Here is a 19911-nt window from a genome sequence, read left to right on the forward strand (position 1 = left end):
GGGGGGCGGCTGGCCTTACTACAGAGTACAGCACGGGAGCTCCGTGGGGCACTAGCAACGCCACATAGCTTAACTACATTTCTCAATAGTGTTGCTCCTTTTAACCAAGTAGTGTTCTTTGTAGTGTAGCTATTTTTAGACCCAAGTAGTTACTCGCTACTGCCCGGAGAAACTGGACTGCTAAATAAAGATTAAAGATCTAGCGTTGATGCTATCAACATTAGCTAAATAGCTAACAAACGAAATACAACGTATAGCATAGCTAGCTACAACACAGAATAACGTTAATACAATTACATGCATCATTGTTTACAATGAACGGGTAGGGCTAGTCAAAGGACTGGACACGGGGACAAGTTAAACATGAATTAATTTATTATAACAGGTAGTTTCGAGTCGTGCCTACGCACCACAGGGCTACTATTCTATTATATACGGCTTTGGCGCTTCCTCCTCATCGTTGATTGCCTGTAGTAGCTGCATCTAACGTTAAAACTAACCTAAAGTTAGTTGTTCACCAACAATCTCAACATTTGTTTTATCATTAGCTCAAAAACACAGAACCGGACGAGACAAGTTGTCCGCTCAATACGTTCTGCTAGGATAATAACAACAATACTTCCGCTCCGGACTGGTGGGTGGGTTTCAAAATAAAAGTCTAAAACACCGGAAAAGATGTTTATTTTGTACAGCGTTTTCCTCCACGAGTACTCGAGTAGTCGAGTACATCATGTGATCAATCGATCTGGATTATTTTTGCCCATCCCTAGTTTATCCTGTGCTGAAGTCTCCATTCCAATAGAGATAGTATATATTTTGGTGTTTATTTGATTATTGTTTCACTGCCTTTTTATTTATTACGTTTCCACAGTTTTTTCCTCATACTTTATTAACATTTTGTACATGGTACCGCAAGGTACATTAATAATAAATGTACATGTTAAAAGGATGATACAAAAAGCCAGACGGAGGGCTTGTTTCCACTTTCAGTTTGTTTTATAATAAACAATCAAACTGAGCATTTTTTTTATTTAGGATATTTAAAATATCTTCCAATGTTAAATAAAGGTTTATTGCACTTTGAAACGGTTTCCTTGCATTATTATGCTATTATTATATTAGTAAAAAAATAAAAAGGTTAATTGAAAACTTTTGGGAAATACATTTCTCAAAAAAAAAATCTCAAAACCGCAATAATATCGCTTATCGCAATATTTTCTGGGACAATTAATCGCCCAGCAAAATGTGTTATCGTGACAGGCCTAATTCCTAGGGAAACCATCTTTATATATTATACTACGGGGGACCATAGTATAATACTATACAGCCGATTTATAAGCCAAGCGTGGAACTATAAACACTTGGATGGCGATGATAACATTGAATTGATACGTGGAGGAGGAATGAACACGTTCTACTTGACCAGATCACTTATAAACATCATTAACAGACAAGCTATACTTGACCAGATCACTTATAAACATCATTAGCAGCTAGGGCTGTCTTAAATACTTCGAAGCTTCGTTCGATGGCACAAGCTTCGAACATTAAAAAAAGAAATCGAAGTTTAAAAAAAGAAAGAAATCTTGCGCCTCTATTCCAATGAAACGAAAGTAAGGGGCGCCTCGACTCCACCCCTCTACAACAAGCATGTGGAGATTATCTGTGTTGAAAACAACAAGGACATGTGCAGCAGACATGTCGACGAAGAAGTCATCAGACGTGTGGTTACACTTTAAATATGCAAAGACAATGCCCAAAAAGCCGAGTGCCAGATATGCCAGAAGAAAATGGCATATCACAACTCTACAACAACTTTGTCAAATCACCTAAAAAACGTAAGTATCGTTGCAGGGCTGTACGCTAAGCTTTTTTACTAGGGGCACACTTGCCCCTAAATGAGAAATTTAGGGGCAAAGAATATTTTTTAGGGGCAAATTTTTAAATAACTATTTTACCATTATAGTAGGGCTGGGCGATATGGCCTCTAAATGATATCGCGATATTTTTTGGCCATATCACGATATATATCGCGATATTTTGACATTTCCTCTAAAGCACTTAAAAATGCTTGATTTAACCCTTGATGCATACAGTCACGCCAATATGATGATTATAATAAGTCCTTGCAACATATGTTTGCATTATTAAACCATGAAGATGCTTTAAAAAATAATTTAATGAAAATGTACTAGGAGTAGTCTACTGACACACTAATAAAAAAAAATTACATCTAAGACCATTTATATAAAAACTCTTGGGTGCCTTTTTTTTGCACAGTACTGTGTTTTCTATCCACTTTAGCCAAACACACACACACACAGGGCCGCCTCAGGGGGTGTGCGAGCAGTGCGGTCGCACAGGGCCTCGCGGGAAGGGGGGCCTCTTCCCGCGAGGCCCTTTTTCATCACAGACCTAAAATCTAGTTTTGCTTATATGCTTATATATTTCACATTAGACACGTTTGTAGAATGTTCCTGGCTCTGGGGCTCTGCAGCAGACATACTATTGGTTTCAACGAAGGGAGGGGTTACATCATGTGTACGCCGGCGTGCGTCAGCTGCGTTTGACTATTTCGCGCGTGCAGCTTTGGAGGTTATGCTTAGTTATGCCAGCCAAGACGAAGAGGACAGTCATTCGGCAGATGGACTGAAGATGAAAGTTGTTGCATGTTAGACAGTTCAGTCAGGCTAGCCATGTCGGCTTAGCTAAAGGCAGGGACAGCTAGTTAGCTTTAGCTACGTTATGATATCGAGTGCTAACGTGTGGTTCAGTCGGGATAGCCATGATGATGTCGGCTAGTAGCTAGCTTAGCTAAAGGCTAACTAACGTTAGCTAACCTAGAGAGAGCGCGTGCAGCATTGTTATGCCAAGATGAAGAGGACGGTCATTCGGCAGATGAACTTCGTCAACTCCACGCGGTTGTCTCCATCCTCTTGGACGTTTGGTGAGTTTTTAATGCACTCTATTCTATTCCCGCCGTGGATATATCTCTCTCTCTCTCTCGGGAGCCAAACAGGCCGGCTAGCTGTTGTGGCTAATGTTATATTGAGCCAAAGCGGGCCGGCTAGCTAACGTAGCTGACGTTATATTGAGCCAAACGGGCCGGCTAGCTGTTGTAGTAGCTAACGGTGTGTGGCCTGGTGTCAGTACCTGGCTACTCTATTTGCAGTTAGCCTATTTAGGAGTTAGGAGCCATTGGCTCCTTTCTACTTTGTTTTCTCTGGTATAGACCCTCTTCTCTTTGGATTTAAGTGTTGATCTTTGTCCTTTTGGATCTATGTATATTCATGTTGCCTTTGTGAAGTTATCTTTTCCTTCCGTTTTGTTCTTCCATTAAAAGTTGAATATCCTTTAGGGGCTCATCTTTGCTTATCTCTCTCATACATGCTCTCTCTCTCTAACACACACACACATGCTCTCTCTCTCTAACACACAAGCTCTCTCTCTCTTTCTAACACACAGACATGCTCTATATCTCTCTCTAACACACAAAATGACATGCTCGCTCTCTATATTTCTCTCTCTTTCTAACACACATATACATGCTCTCTCTCTAACACACACACACAGACATGCTCTATCTATCTCTCTCTTCAATTCAAATGGGCTTTATTTCACATTCTTGTATTTCTCCCAGTAGGTATGGGAGTTTTGAGTTATTGTCGATGTTTTCAAAAGTCTCTTTGGGTGTTTGCAATTTGTGGGAAGTATGTCTTGGTATAGTGGGCAGGTTGTTAAGAAGTGGAGCTCGGTTTCCACCTCATCTTGTGTGCACTGTGCAGTGGGTCTGTCTTCGCTTGGGAGCCATGTCTGCCTATGGCGGCCTTTCTCGATGGCTAGGCTGTGCTCGCTGAGTCTGTACCTAGTCATTCTGCCACTGTGTACTCTCTGTTTAGGGCCAAATAGCATTTCAATTTGCTCTGGTTTTGTGTTGTTTCTTTCCAATGCGTCTCTCTCTCTCTCTCTCTCTGGCCTTGCTCTGGTGGAGGGTCAGGGGCATTGCCGGGTCTGTGCAGCGATAACACTGTATATTGACTGTAGAACGGGAGCTCTCTCTCACTCTCTCTCTTGCTATATGTTGACTGTATCATGCCCAGCCTCGGGCAGCGCTATTATTTTAAGAATATGTTGACTGTATGAAAAAAAAAAAAAAAAAAAATTATATATATATATTTTTTGTTTGTTTACCTTTTAGGGGGGGGGGGGGCTCGCGTCACACTACTGTGAGAAAATAATAATCACACACAAAGGGATAATGGCTTATATAGCAGACTTAACACTTTCTCCGCCGGAAACGGCTTACGACGTGTTTCAAGTTCATCAATTCAATTCTGCCAGATCACGGCGTACAACGTTATTCTGATCATATTTCATATTTTTGCCATGGTATTCATATTTCACTCACGGAGCCTTGTCTGATGCTGTGTGAGCGGCAGAACTCTGCAACGCTTCAATACTGCCACCTGGTGGCTGATCGGCGAGTTGCCAAACCGGATAAGCCCGTTGGAGCTCGGTGCGTCTCCCAAATCCGTCCGGCCACTCGTATATCGTCGCGGGACTCAAGACACACACTGTGGATATGGATCGTTGCCATAACTCAATAATCCACATGATTTGGGCATGTATTAGTATTATACAAACCGGAAATGGATCGCCTCGATCCCCATCACATAACTGGGATCTGTTTGCTCCACTCTCATCGCCCAACGGTAAGAGGAGCGGGAGTTTCAGCGTTTTTGTTTATTATTATCCATACAAACTACTCTGATCTATATATCACCTAGGGCTGGGCGATAAAACGATAACGATAACTATCGCGATAAATTATTTCCTCGAAATAAACATGAAACGTGGTCGCAAAGTTTCGATATATCGATTTTCCAAGCTTGGATATGAGCACACGCACTAACAACCAATCGGTGAAGGAGATGGCCGATAGAGGAAGGAGACCCGGAAGGAGGTAGGACTCGGTAAACAAGGCTGGCTATGGCTAATTAGCTTGCACGCCGCTATTTCACAGGTTACCTGCCGAGTTGGTGTGTGTTTTGAATTCTGAGGGTAACTGGTATAGTAGTGTGGGGTATACGGTGGACGTCGTTGCAATGAATTGGGCGGAACAGAGTATTTTAGGGTCATTTTTTAGTACATTGTCATGAAATACTCCGCTTGGAAACGAGGCTGGCTATGGCTAATTAGCTTGCACGCCGCTATTTCACAGGTTACCTGCCGAGTTGGTGTGTGTTTTGAATTCTGAGGGTAACTGTTATAGTAGTGTGGGGTATACGGTGGACGTCGTTGCAATGAATTGGGCGGAACAGAGTATTTTAGGGTCATTTTTTAGTACATTGTCATGAAATACTCCGCTTGGAAACGGGGCTGGCTATGGCTAATTAGCTTGCACGCCGCTATTTCACAGGTTACCTGCCGAGTTGGTGTGTGTTTTGAATTCTGAGGGTAACTGTTATAGTAGTGTGGGGTATACGGTGGACGTCGTTGCAATGAATTGGGCGGAACAGAGTATTTTAGGGTCATTTTTGAGTCATGAGATACTCCGCTTGAGATACTCCGCTCTGCTAACGTGCGCGGACTGATGACGACATCAATTCGACTCTCGAGACATTCACAGCAGCAAAACAAGTCAGCCCGCGTATCGGCGCCGGGCATAATAAGTTAATTAAACTTGACAGACATTATATCGACGATAATTATCGATATCGAGTTATATGAAAATAATTTTATAATTTTATCGCGATAACGTTTTTGGTCATATCGCCCAGCCCTAATATCACCCATACTACATAAATCATTTAACGACGATCACGGAATTATAAACGACCCCCCCCCCCTCCGTTCACCCGCGCATGATCAATCATAACGTTTAGGACCATGTACAGTTGACATTTTTTATATAGCGTGGATCGGTATCAAACGGCATTTGATAATCTATGCATTTATGCCTATAACTCACGTTCTAGGAAATACTGCAGAAAACGATAAAAACATATTTATACTCTAGACCATAGGTGTCAAACTCACGGCCCGCGGGCCAAATCCGGCCCGCCACGTCATTTGATGTGGCCCCCCAAGAGCTCGGGTAAAAAAATAAATAATTTTTTTTTTTTTTTTTTTTACATTAATATTGGGTTAAAAAATAGCAGTGTTAAAATAATTGTGGGTTAATGCGTTAATAAAGCTTTAACTTTGACAGCCTTAGTTATTACACATTCTTACACATACATGTATGTTGAACATCTGAGGTAACAAAGGAAAAAAGCCAAAAGCACTTACTCCTCAGACATTCTTTGACAATTTTACAGCCCAAAATACAAAAAAGATCCAGGCGGAATAGGTAACAAAGGGTTGAAGAAATATTGTCTGAACTGTCAGATGCAAACTGGCTGTGTGACATAACCGAGCATCTCGCTCAATTGAATAAGAAGCTGTAGGGACGCAAACAAGTCCCACCCAAAACTTGACCAATATAGTTGTGAACTGAGACAACCCTTATTGTTATTTTTTAGTACAGTTACAGTTGTGTGTTCATGCAGACACATAATAGCAATTTCATTACGAATTGAAAATGGGGGACCCTGATGTAAACAAGTCGAAAGTCTTTCTCTGGTCTGCATCCCCTTAACAATTGTGTGTATTGAGCTGTACTGTACTGTACCCATTCTGCAATCTGTTAATTAAAGTTAATTAAACTATCTTCCATTAGTTGGATGTACTGTATGGCCTCTGCAAGGTTGTGTGCAGCCATTTGTTTTTGTAACATCTGCTACATCTGTCCCACGTGTTCTTTGCAGCTCACAGTTGTTAGTTCTGCCCCTCTTGACTGTGACAAAAAGGTTTTGAACAAACTTAATGTCATAGCTTGTATTTGATGATATTCTTCTTTGTTATTTACTTGAATGGTTTGATCATTGATTGATGGAGTAATATGGGGTTCTGATAAACTAAAATTATTTGTTAAAATAACATAAGCTAACATATATTTTTACATTTATGCAAATGAATATGCAATATGTATAACTTGAATAAGTAATAAATACAGAAACACTATGTTTAACAATATGTAAATGTGTAGCTACATTTATTTTACATTACATTAACATTTATACGGTCTTTGGCCCTTTGAGGGCAACCATAATGCTGATGTGGCCCTCTGTGAAAATGAGTTTGACACCCCTGCTCTAGACGGTATTTTCGTATGGATGTGTGACTGAAAAAGTAAAACGTTCCTACATCCTGAACAATAGATAATCTATGTTGAATGGGCCATAGTAATGTCAATTTAGCAATACAATTTAAAAAGTTATAGCCCTGCAAAGAAGGTAAACATCTCCATAGACTTACAGTGCTGGCAGTGATCAAACATTGATGGATATAAGCGTGGCAGAGAAAGTGTTAATGATTTTAGAATATTTCAGATAATGAAATAAAATGTTTATATCATCAACTATCCAGTTAGTATTTATACTGTCTGTAACGTTTGGCTACTTTAAATCATTGAATGTAGAGAGAGAGAGAGGGGGCGAGAACGAACGAGAGAGCCAGCCCCCCCCCTCAGGTTTTGTTCTAGGTTCGCGTTTTGATCGTCTAAGCTGCCGTAGGTGATGACGTCACACTTGAATGTAAACAGGAAGAGCTTAACACACGGAGATGGAAATTGGATGATATACAGAAACGAATAACCAATAAATATGAAGTTATGTTTAAACTTCTGTTGTCAAGCGTTGTCAATATAACCCACCCCCTTTCCTCACGAATGGAACTAGTGTTGTCGAGTCCGCTTTGACCGTTTCAGGATTAGCAGCTAACGCTAGTTAGCTTAGCATAGTCCTAATGGATACCTTGGCTAGCAGCTAACGTTAGCCCATTGCTCGTGTCAATTAAATTGCATGTTATTAAAGGTCCGCGTTGGTCTGTCTAATGAAATTATCCAATTTGTATGGATTAATTTAGGAGTGAAATGCGAATGAAGGGTTGAAATCACTACTCGCAAGCTTGCCCCCAGATATTATTTTCCACTCGCATGGACCAAATTAGGGGGAAATTTGCGATCATCTCGTCGCAGTGTACAGCCCTGCGTTGTACACGACGGCGACGCCACACAAAACATTAATAAGGCTATGCCTATGCTGCTATGACTAATGTGTTACCAAGTTGGCTAATTTAATTGTAATCATCTGCTTTTGTAGGTGCATTGTCTGATATAATTATAAATTATATATAATATAATTGTTTGCTTGATAGACGAAGGTTGCAACATAATTATGTGAAAAGCCGAGTGAAACCTTGTTGGCTGTGTCACAGTCACGAAAGGGGCTACTTAATTAATTAATCCAATCCACTTTATTTATAGAGCACATTTAAAAACAACAAAGTTTACCAAAGTGCTGTACAAGTCCCACAACATAAGATTAAAAAAAAATTAAAGAAATTTTTTATAATACTTTTTTTTCTTCTTTTTTTTCTCTTCTCGAAGCTTTGAATTAAAATCGAAGCTCGGCCCCGAAGCTTTGATTGCCAAAAAAACCTTCAAAGGTCAGCCCTATTAGCAGCTGAGCTCTACTTGACCAGATCACTTATAAACATCATTAGCAGCTGAGCTCTACTTGACCAGATCACTTATAAACATCATTAGCAGACAAGCTCTACTTGACCAGATCACTTATGAACATCATTAGCAGACAAGCTCTACTTGACCAGATCACTTATGAACATCATTAGCAGACAAGCTCTACTTGACCAGATCACTTATAAACATCATTAGGAGACAAGCTCTACTTGACCAGATCACTTATGAACATCATTAGCAGACAAGCTCTACTTGACCAGATCACTTATGAACATCATTAGCAGACAAGCTCTACTTGAACAGATCACTTATGAACATCATTAGCAGATGAGCTCTACTTGACCAGATCACTTATAAACATCATTAGCAGCTGAGCTCTACTTGACCAGATCACTTATAAACATCATTAGCAGCTGAGCTCTACTTGACCAGATCACTTATGAACATCATTAGCAGACAAGCTCTACTTGACCAGATCACTTATGAACATCATTAGCAGATGAGCTCTACTTGACCAGATCACTTATAAACATCATTAGCAGACAAGCTCTACTTGACCAGATCACTTATGAACATCATTAGCAGACAAGCTCTACTTGACCAGATCACTTATGAACATCATTAGCAGACAAGCTCTACTTGAACAGATCACTTATGAACATCATTAGCAGATGAGCTCTACTTGACCAGATCACTTATAAACATCATTAGCAGCTGAGCTCTACTTGACCAGATCACTTATAAACATCATTAGCAGCTGAGCTCTACTTGACCAGATCACTTATGAACATCATTAGCAGACAAGCTCTACTTGACCAGATCACTTATGAACATCATTAGCAGATGAGCTCTACTTGACCAGATCACTTATAAACATCATTAGCAGACAAGCTCTACTTGACCAGATCACTTATGAACATCATTAGCAGCTGAGCTCTACTTGACCAGATCACTTATAAACATTAGAGCCATATGAAATCCGCGATCACGGAATCGCGGACGGAATCGCGGAATTGAGCAATAAAAATGGAATCAACTGTAAAAGAATAAATAAAAAATAAATAAATATATATATATATATATATTTTTTTTTTATGTTGTGGGGCTTGTACAGCACTTTGTTCAACTTTGTCAGTGCTGTAAAGTTTAAACCTTTTTAAATCTTAGACAAAACAAAACACTTTGCTTTCATGAAATATTGTAAGCCGTCATTTGAGGCTTTATAAAAGCAGCACAATGAACACAAATCTGTCAGTGCCGAGTCCGACCTCATCTTAAATAACAAACAGCATTGCTTGTTGTAATTAACAAAGAGAGGCAGAGTTGATTTTGCAAAAAAAAAATATATATCATTTATATTTTTATATTTTTTAATAATCAAATTTTATTTTCATATTCGAATCCCATGCCCATCAAACGAAGCTTCGAAGCTTCGAAGTATTTAAGACAGCCCTATTAAATGGACTGTTATATCTTATTAAATTGTGGACATTTATTCATTCCCACTTATTAGACACTATTTCTGATGGTAAAATGAGCGTACAAAGCAAAATACAGAATTCTGAAATATTAAAACGGAAAAAACTGAATTTGGAAAAAAATTAAATGGAATTTGGAAAAAAATAAAACGGATTTCATATGGCTCTAAACATCATTAGCAGACGAGCTCTACTTGACCAGATCACCTTTTTTTTATCCACTTTTTTCTCCCATTTTCTATATTTTCTCCCATCCCAATTTCGTATCATCCAATTCAACCCTCCCCTGTCACGAACGCTGTTTCTTGCCTCCCACAAGCCGGCTGCAATGTGGACTAAGTCATACATAGCACAAGTCCCCTCCGGTACTTGAGGTAACGGCAGTCGCATCTTTTCACCTGCGCAGCTCGATCTCTCAGTGGCGAGGAGTAACGCGTGGGAGGCTCACGCTGCCCCAGACACTTCCTGATTCTACTGCGCAGGCGCACCAACCGACCTGTAGGAGTCGCTGTCCACAACGCCCGATCCCCACCCATCAGTTTCCCACCCCCTAATACGGCCAATGTGTATTAGTACCAGCGTTTCCGTTAGCCGGTAATTACCGGTATTTGACCGGCAAAATCTGGTGAAGTCCGACATATCTAATCTCTCCGGTCATAATGTCCGGTGAAAATAATTCCCTCTAAACACAATTAGATTATTTGAATTGTATTAAAATAGGCTAAAATTAAATAGCCTATGCGATGAACGAAACAATCATTACATTTGTCGTTGCTTCACCAAGCAGCCGGTCAATGACATCCTGTGTCAGCGAGCTGGCAGCTGATATATTTACGTGAAGCATGGCTTGGCAGGGTGCAGTACTCCAATTCAGCCATTGGCAATTCAGCTGTTGGGTGGGGGCGCTGCTGACACCGCTGCTCTGCTCTGTCTGCTCCTGCTCCATGCTTCACGTAAATATATCAGCTGCCAGCTCGCTGACACAGGATGTCATTGACCGGCTGCTTGGTGAAGCAACGACAAATGTAATGATTGTTTCGTTCATCGCATAGGCTATTTAATTTTAGCCTATTTTAATACAATTCAAATAATCAAATTGTGCTTAGAGGGAATTATTTTCACCGGACATTATGAGCAGCAGCACCAAGTCGTTGGGAGGTGGAGATATACATCACGGCGCAAACCCACGATAATGTTGCCGTCTCTCTCCCAAATTTCTCAGTTCTTCGCTTGATATAATTAATACAAATGTCCAATATAACGGAATTCGTTAGCTCATAAAAATGTGATTATAACAGACTGCTGTTTATTAAGGTCGGGCAGACTGCCCACCGACACCTCAAGTCGGCAGCAGCACGCAGTCTCGAGGGACTTATTTTATTTGGAATATATTAATGACTGTATATACGCAAAAGTAGTCTAGTTTTAAGTTAAAATATTATAAATGCCTTGATGATGTCATTCTTTATATAGGCCTATCAATTGTTTTTAAGCTCAATAAACTCTGACCGGAATTTATCCCATTTGTCCGGTAGATTGAAATCTACCGGACACTCAGACCTGCAAAAAAAAATTCTAACGGAAACCCTGATTAGTACGGACGACCAGCTAAACAAAGCAAATGTGGAGCGCTGGGCTCGAACAGGCAAGCCCAGCGTCTCCAGATTTTGTGGCGAGCGCCTTGCCCACTATGCCACATAGCCGCCCTACTTGACCAAATCACTTATGAACATCATTAGCAGCTGAGCTCTACTTCAGATCACTTATGAACATCATTAGCAGACAAACTCACGTTTGACATAGAGTTCCCGGCTGGATGCTCCTCCCACCTCCATCTTCCGCAGGTCCTCCTTCATGCCAAACTCTATAGAGGAAAGGAGACCAACACAAGTTAAAACTGGCCCGAATTTGGCAGGGTAGAGGTATTGAGATATTCCTTTATTGATCCCCTTGAGGAAATGTGGGCATCATAGCAGCACAGGGGAGGGGAGGGGCAGGTATGGCAGGGTAATAAATGAAAGCAATAAATATAAATATATAAAAAGAAAGAAACATAAATATAGGCAATAGAATTGCATCTGAATATAAAATACGCGAATAAATAAACAGTGTAAACAATATAATTAACTCTGAATATAGAAATATAGAAATATAAAAATGTAAAGTGTAAACAAGGTGCAGGTCACCCATCTTCACAGAGAGCTGCACTGGTTTCCCATTGCCACACAAATCCGCTTCAAGGTTCTTGACCTGGCATACCATGCAGCGAAGAGAACAGCTCCCTCCTACCTCCGGTCAATGGTCTCTAACTACACACCATCAAGATCCCTACACTCTGCATCTTCTAAGTACACACCTTCAAGATCCCTACACTCTGCATCTTCTAACTACACACCCTCAAGATCCCTACACTCTGCATCTTCTAACTACACACCCTCAAGATCCCTACACTCTGCCTCTTCTAACTACACACCCTCAAGATCCCTACGCTCTGCATCTTCTAAGTACACACCTTCAAGATCCCTACACTCTGCATCTTCTAACTACACACCTTCAAGATCCCTACACTCTGCATCTTCTAACTACACACCCTCAAGACCCCTACACTCTGCCTCTTCTAACTAGGGATGCACAGATATGAAAATTGGCCGCCGATACCGATACCGATTGTTCAACTAACACTATCGGCCAATACCGATACCGATATTTGTATATTTGTATATAAGTATTTGTAATTTTTTTTTTTTAATGAAACTACTGTATATTTGTATGTGTATGTTTGTATTTGTAGGCCTCTTTACTTACTTAAAAAAAGGAAACATCAAGAAATATGTTTATGGTATCACTATCTCTCTCCCAGTATCCTCTTGCGGCCTGCAGAGGGATACTATTTTCTCAACCAGAGCTTTCAACCAATGCAATGGAACCATTCTGGCGGCCTGCAGCGGGATACCATTCTCTCAACCAGAGCTTTCAACCAATGCAATGGAACCATTTTGATTGACAGTCGATTCGGCCAATTACGCCACACCGCTAGCACCCACCTCCTGCTGTCCTTACCACCAAGGAAAGCGTTTATAATATTCATTTTTTACTTTCGGGCATGCCGCCATTGTTCTGTTTGCGAGAGCAGAACACACTTAACGTAGCTACGTTAGCTGCCCGGCCCGCCGACCGGCGCTCCACAACCAATCCATGACCAAATGAGACATAATGATTTTACTGCAACAAATGTTATAATAAAACAAAGCCTTTCTATACATTTGTCTGGTAGAAAACTTTATTAACAGATTGCAGAATGGGTAGTTTGGTACGGAATGAGCAACGGAATGGAACTGAGCTATGAACGGACTAACGGAGTAATGCCTTGTTTACTGCTATCTTCGGGTAAATAATATGCTTGTTATTGAACGTGTAACACTAACTATATAACGTTAATGCCACAAAACGAATGTTTGTGTCATTTTAACAGCAGATACTTTCTTAAATGCCATCTTCCCGAGAGAGGGTGTTGACGGGGAGTTGTGTTATTAATAGCATTGAACAGCTAACCGAAAGCTAGCGTTAACTATTGTTAAAGGTTTAGCCATAACGTTACCTTGGCTAAAGTTGGGGCTATTCATAATGCAGCAATAATGGCTGCAGACCTGCAAGCAAAGTACAGCAAGTTGGCAAAGGAGTATTCCAACGCAAATCACATTTTCACCAGTAACGTAATGTTAGTCTTGCATCTCCCGGTAGCTAATGAACGGACTCGGAGTAATGCCTTGCTGCTATGGGTAATAATAATATGCTGATGTTATTGTCCGTGTAACACTAACTATATAACGTTAATGCCACAAAACGAATGCCTTGTTAATCATAAGTAGTTACTTTGATGCAGTAGCTTGTGTGTGTGTGTGGGGGACGGCGGGCGTTGTGCAGGTAGGTCGCGAGTGAACCTTTTTTTTTTTGCCTTTTGACGCTACACAAATTGATGGGTATTTATCGGCGACTGCTATCGGCACATTTGAGCTTATCGGCCGATAGCAGTCAACAAGGCACTTATCGGCCGATACCGATACCCGACCGATATATCGGTGCACCCCTACTTCTAACTACACCCTCTTAAGATCCCTACGCTCTATCTTCTAACTACACACCCTCAAGACCCCTACGCTCTGCATCTTCTAACTACACCCTCTCAAGATCCCTACGCTCTGCATCTTCTAAATACACACCCTCAAGATCCCTACACTCTGCATCTTCTAACTACACACCCTCAAGATCCCTACGCTCTGCATCTTCTAACTACACACCCTCAAGACCCCTACGCTCTGCCTCTTCTAAGTACACACCCTCAGGACCCCTACGCTCTGCCTCTTCTAACTACACACCCTCAAGACCCCTACGATCTGCATCTTCTAACTACACCCTCTCAAGACCCCTACGCTCTGCATCTTCTGGCCGCCTGAGACCCACTCTTCTGCGAGCTCCTGGGGGGTTGTTGAAACGAAGCAGACTATTCTCTGTCCTGGCTCCACAGTGGTGGAACAAACTTCCCATCACAGTCAGGACAACTGAAACCCAACCAATCTTCCGCTGTCTACTAAAACACTTTTTCAATCAATATCTGAATTTTAAGAAAAATAATAATAGGAAATAACCTTCTTACTGACTATGCTACTACTATGTCTATACTACTATCTACTATGCCTATACTACTACTATGCTACTATGTCTATACCAGTCTCAAGGACCCCCAAATAGCTGTATGTTATAAGTCAGGCTCAGCCATTTGATTTTGTTCCATTGGTCTCCCATCTGAGAAGATATTTGTTGTTACATGATTTGTGGAACTCCCTCTGGTGTTGTGGTCATAGTATTCACTGACCTTTGGGAAGTATTTCGACATGTACATAGGTACCAACCTTAGTGGTGTAGTGTATCTTGTAGACCAGGCCCATTGCAAGTTGCTGTACTCTGTCCTCTACTCTAAGCCATCCTAGGTTGTCAAAATGGGCAGGGGTGAGGTGGGTTTTAGGGGTAAGGTCAAGTAGTAGTCTGACCTGTTTGTTTTGTGATGTTTGCAGGGAACTTTTTGACTTACCAGCCATTTGGCCGGTAGATTTGAAAAACTACCAGCCGGGCAGATTTTTCACCAGCCAAATATTATAAATAGCTTTTTAGTATATCGCCATGTGTTATTATTACTATATAATACTCTCATATGCTATATTCAATTAATATCATAAACAACATAAGGAATATTAGCATAATTTTGAGTGGACTGAAGGAATGAGTCAGCGTTAATAGTTTTAAATGCAAATAATTTATTGAAACATAGAAGTGGGGTCGGGACACACACACACAGTCTGTGTTTCAACTCACCACCCCCGCATCATATTGTAGTCCGTCTTCAAACTTCCACTCCTCTCGAAACTTTTTTATATTTGAATATCAACATTATCTGTCCATCCTCAGTAATCCTCAGTTTACTATAATATACTCCTGTCCTGAGTCCTGACTAGTGACTTCGTCGTCTTTCCAAACGCACGCACGCACACACACAGGGAAGGGGAGAGTGCCCCCCCCCCCCATTTCCCTTTCCTCAGTCCACACTGTCTGCTTCTCACTATGGCTCTGCCTCGTCTGATCAGGATTAGCTTGTTAGCTTACGTTAACGTTGTAGTGATTGGTACATAAACGTTAATTTCGGGCGATGTGGGCATAAAGGAATGGCGACAGTGCAAAGCATGTAGATGCATTGGACTTGTGAAAAGAAAAAAAACACCACAGACTTATTTTGAGTCTGTAGGCGCACTGCTGTGTTAACGCTGCTGTGTTTAACGCTGCTCTGTTTTCAAATAAACGCGGAGTGGGCGGATATCATATGACTCGCGGAGTTGCTACAGGGTTTTTCAAAATAAGAGTATCATATGAACCTGAACGTTGCTAGCTGCTGGAGCCCAGATATTATGACTGGAGCTGCGCTTGGGGCGGAAATGAGACCCGCACAGGATTTTCAAAATAAGAGTATCGATATGAACTACACGCCAGATGGCGGGCAGACCTATTATTTTTAGTCGCTAGACGTTAAATCTACAGGCCATTGGCGAATGGCGTGTGCTTATTTTGTTCCCTGGATGTTTGTATCTTGTTTTTAGTGCCTTTGAGGTGCTTTGGTACCATGAGGTACAAGCGTAGTCGTAGTACCCTTGAATGAGTTATCCTGTTAGAGTCTTCAGGGTATTCTTGTTTACCAGAGAGGAGATCCGGCACAAGAATCTTGTTCATTGGTTGACTTTTTTTTTTATTACGTTGGTTGCCATTTTGTCACAGGAAAGATTTGCCTCTAGGATGGAACCCAGGTAGGTAATTTAATATTTCCTTGTGACAATATTGTCATCCACTGTAACAGAGAAGCCATTGGTTGTTGCTGAGTTTGTTATTTGATCCAAAGAGAATGGACTCTGTTTTACCCAGGTGTAATGATAGTTTATTATCAGTGAGCCAGGTGCAGATTCTGCCGAGTTCAGGGCTGAGGTTTTTTTTTTTCAACCTGCAACATGTCCCTGTCAGAGACCAGCAGGGCTGAGTCGTCCGTGAACAGGAACAAGTTGCAGTCACAAGCTGATGACATGTCATTTACATAAATTAGGAACAGTAACGGTCCTAGTATGCTTCCTTGTGGAACACCAGGGGGGGGGGGGGGGGATAGTGTACCATTTACCTCCACCATCCGTTCTCTCCCCTCCAGGTAGGATTGCATCCAGCTCTTGTTTGATGTGGTCGTTCAAATAGAGAAGGCATGCGTCAGTGGAGTGGGATGTTCTGAAGCCAGATTGGAATTCGTAGATTCGATTTTTTTCGCGAGGTACTTTTCGACCTGTTCGTATACTATTTTTTCCATGACTTTCGAGATGGAGGTAAGAATAGAAACAGGGCGGTAGTTGCCTGGGTCCAATTTGCTGCCCTTTTTGTGCAGGGGGGTTACTCTCACAATTTTGAAGTCTTTGGGTACCTGTCCCTGTTTTATGGAGAGGTTTATTATGTGTGTGATGACTGGGGTGATGGTGGCTGCTGAGTCTGAGGAATTTGGAGGGGATATTGTCATGGCCAGTGGCCTTGTTAGGCTGGAGGGCGCTCAGTTTTTTGCATACCTCAGCTGTTGTTACCATTTCTAGTTTGAAATCGTCTTTGCGGATCCCTAGGTTGTTGTAGTAGGCTATGATGTGTTCTACCCCAAAATGGGAGGGTAGTTTATTTACCAGTGTTGTGGCTATGTTTGTGAAGAAAATGTTTAAGTAATTGGCCACATCCAGCTTTTCTGTGATGAGCGTGTTATCGGTCTTCATGTTTATGTTTGAAAATCTGGTTTTAAGTTTTTTTTACTGCAGCCTAGAAGATTATTAAGTAATTTCCAAAGTTCACAGGGTTCATTTTTGTTTCTCAGTTGTCATTGATGAAATTCTTTTTAGCAGTTTTGATCATGGAGTTAACGTCATTTCTTAGTCTATTTCTTTGCAGTTTGAGTTCATTCACGTGGGCTTGGAGTTCATGTTACCCTTACTCGCCAGAAGTGTACCCCTCCTGCTGACTTGTTGTACACAATTTGTAAGTCGCTTTGGATGAAAGTGTCTAAAGCTAAATGACTAAATGTGAAGCGATTAACAACCATCTTTTCGTTGTACTGCACTTGTGCTGTATAATTAATCACGATACATTTGAATTTAATCTAATCTAGCCCATATCAACAATTGAGATCAACAACATCCAGAATCACGAGTTGCCTCTCCCTAGTTGTTACCTTATATGACCAGAATGACAGACTTGTTACTTCTTTCACTGAGAACGGATAAACATGACATTTGGGCTTAGATAGCAGTCAGAGGCCAGACTGTGAAGACTCCCAGGCGGTACAGCTATTCGACTTGGAACATGGCCATATGGAGACACAGGCCACTAGTCCTGGATTCTAAAATTGCAGTTCAATGAGGATCAATATTAACCCTTTCATTTGTTTTCTAGGAATTCTTCCTTGGATTTCTAAAACTCCAAAGCCGTCAGTGGCCAGTAGCCATTGGTGCATCAGCATTACATTAGACTGTTTCTATATCAAGCATTAGATTGTACACATCAAAGTATTCTTAAGATCAAATCCCTGTCAAGGGCTGGAAGTAGGCGAATACACAATGCGAAATCTATTTTATGTTACCAACATGTCAACCCTCCAGTAGTGTGGGTGTGATGGGCCTGCTTGTGTTAGGCCGCCTTGTTCTATATTTTGCCATGACTTATTTGCTTAATGACAGGATTAGGAGCAAATAGCCTTCCTTGTTCCCGTACAGATCAATATAAAAGCTTTTAGGAAAATTCATATCCTAGGATTCAGGAACCAACCCAGAGCATGGGGGCAGTGCAGCCCGTGGAAACAGACCTACTGTCAGTGTCACCCTGTAACACTTAGCACCACAATGAACACACTGATCTGTTAGAGAATTCGTTTACTTGTTGTATTCTATCCAGCTTACATTTAGACAGCAAAGTGGAGTGACATGCAACTCGAGGGGAGGAGGGCGCATCATTTACCTTTAGTGCAGCGCCTTCTCCAAATGGTTTCCGTGTTGAGAATTTGCCTGAATTTCTTGCAGACGAGGGCAATAATTGGCAACGTCGTACCGGGTAGCGACGAGAATATCTCCACTAACAACTCCGGGGGTAAATCCAACAAGCACTGCGGGTTCGGAGGTCCTGCAGGATCCAGAAGCCCTGCTAGTCTGTCGGCACTGGCGCTGCCATATTCAGCAGAGGCGTCACGGTGAGGCCCTGCAGTGGCGACGCTGCTCGCCGGGCCCCCAGCGCCCGCCTCGGCTTGCTTCTGGCCCACGATCCGCTCCTCCTCTTCCTCGTCCAGATCCATGTCGGAGTCGCTCCCCTGGTCCTCCTGGTTCTGGTTCTGCCGCTGTCGCCGCCTGCACCTCCGCGACTGACCCGCTCCGCAGAGCCTGGCGCACACAGCCATCCGTGTTCGAGTAGAGTCACCAGAGAGGCAGCATGACGTCACCAGCCACAGAACAACTGTGCGAGCTGCAGTCTGGATGATCTCCCCCTTGCGTATTTTGGGCGGATGCGTATGACGTAAAGTGCTGTGCGTGTCATACGTCACACGTCGCCGCTGTGCGCCGTGGGTTGTTTTGGTTTTGAAGCGTGATTACCAAACCTAGCCGCATTTCTGGCAGACGTTTCTGGTCATATGACATGTGCGCCCAATAGCGTGACGAGCTGTGTCTTTGCCCATTTCCACGTCAAACAGCCTGCAAACTACCTGGCGTTCTATCGCCATGCTCTAAGACAAACTCTAACCTTAACAAGATGTATAGATGTAGCAGTACTGACTATCTGTATGTCATGTATGTCATATATGTCCTGATGAATTGAAAATGGGGGACCCTGATGTAAACAAGACGAAAGTCTTTCTCTGGTCTGCATCCCCTTAACAATTGTGTGTATTGAGCTGTACTGTATTGTACCCATTCTGCAATCTGTTAATAAAGTTTTCAATCAATCAATCAAACCAACTTCGAAAGAGTGCCTAAGCTTAACCGTCGAAAGAACATTGCCGTCAGCCCGTCACGCTCTAAGACAAACTCTAACCTTAACCAACTTCTAAGAGTGCCTAAGCTTAACCAGTGTAGAAACTGGCGTCGGCCAATCAGAGAGCGTCTGCCAGAAATGCGGCTAGGTTTGGTAATCACGCGGTTTTGAAAGGGGGCGAGTCGTGGGGTTGCGAGTTCGACTCCCACACAGTGGTTATACAACTTGCATTTTAAAAAGCATGCATTTTGTACTTCACTTTGTACTTTAGGT

At 41.8% G+C, this 19911-nt stretch overlaps 1 protein-coding gene across 2 annotated transcripts in view; it reads right to left on the reverse strand.

Moving 5' to 3' along the window:
- The window catches only part of fbxo31 (F-box protein 31), a gene marked incomplete at its 5' end in the record, with an annotated part of 77696 nt that extends 58630 nt beyond the window's left edge, over positions 1–19066 (reverse strand). Inside the window, 2 exons of one of the 2 annotated variants that reach the window (XM_084334649.1) lie at positions 11855–11926; positions 18634–19066. In XM_084334649.1, the coding sequence (XP_084190775.1) occupies positions 11855–11926; positions 18634–19066 (505 nt within the window). Of the gene's footprint in view, positions 1–11854; positions 11927–18633 lie in introns of those variants that run through there. The other variant, XM_084334650.1, reaches the window with a different exon arrangement.
- Positions 19067–19911: the final 845 nt, after the last annotated feature.

The sequence above is a fragment of the Notolepis coatsorum genome (assembly GCF_963971535.1).
Source record: "Notolepis coatsorum genome assembly, chromosome: 18".
Taxonomy (NCBI): domain Eukaryota; kingdom Metazoa; phylum Chordata; class Actinopteri; order Aulopiformes; family Paralepididae; genus Notolepis; species Notolepis coatsorum.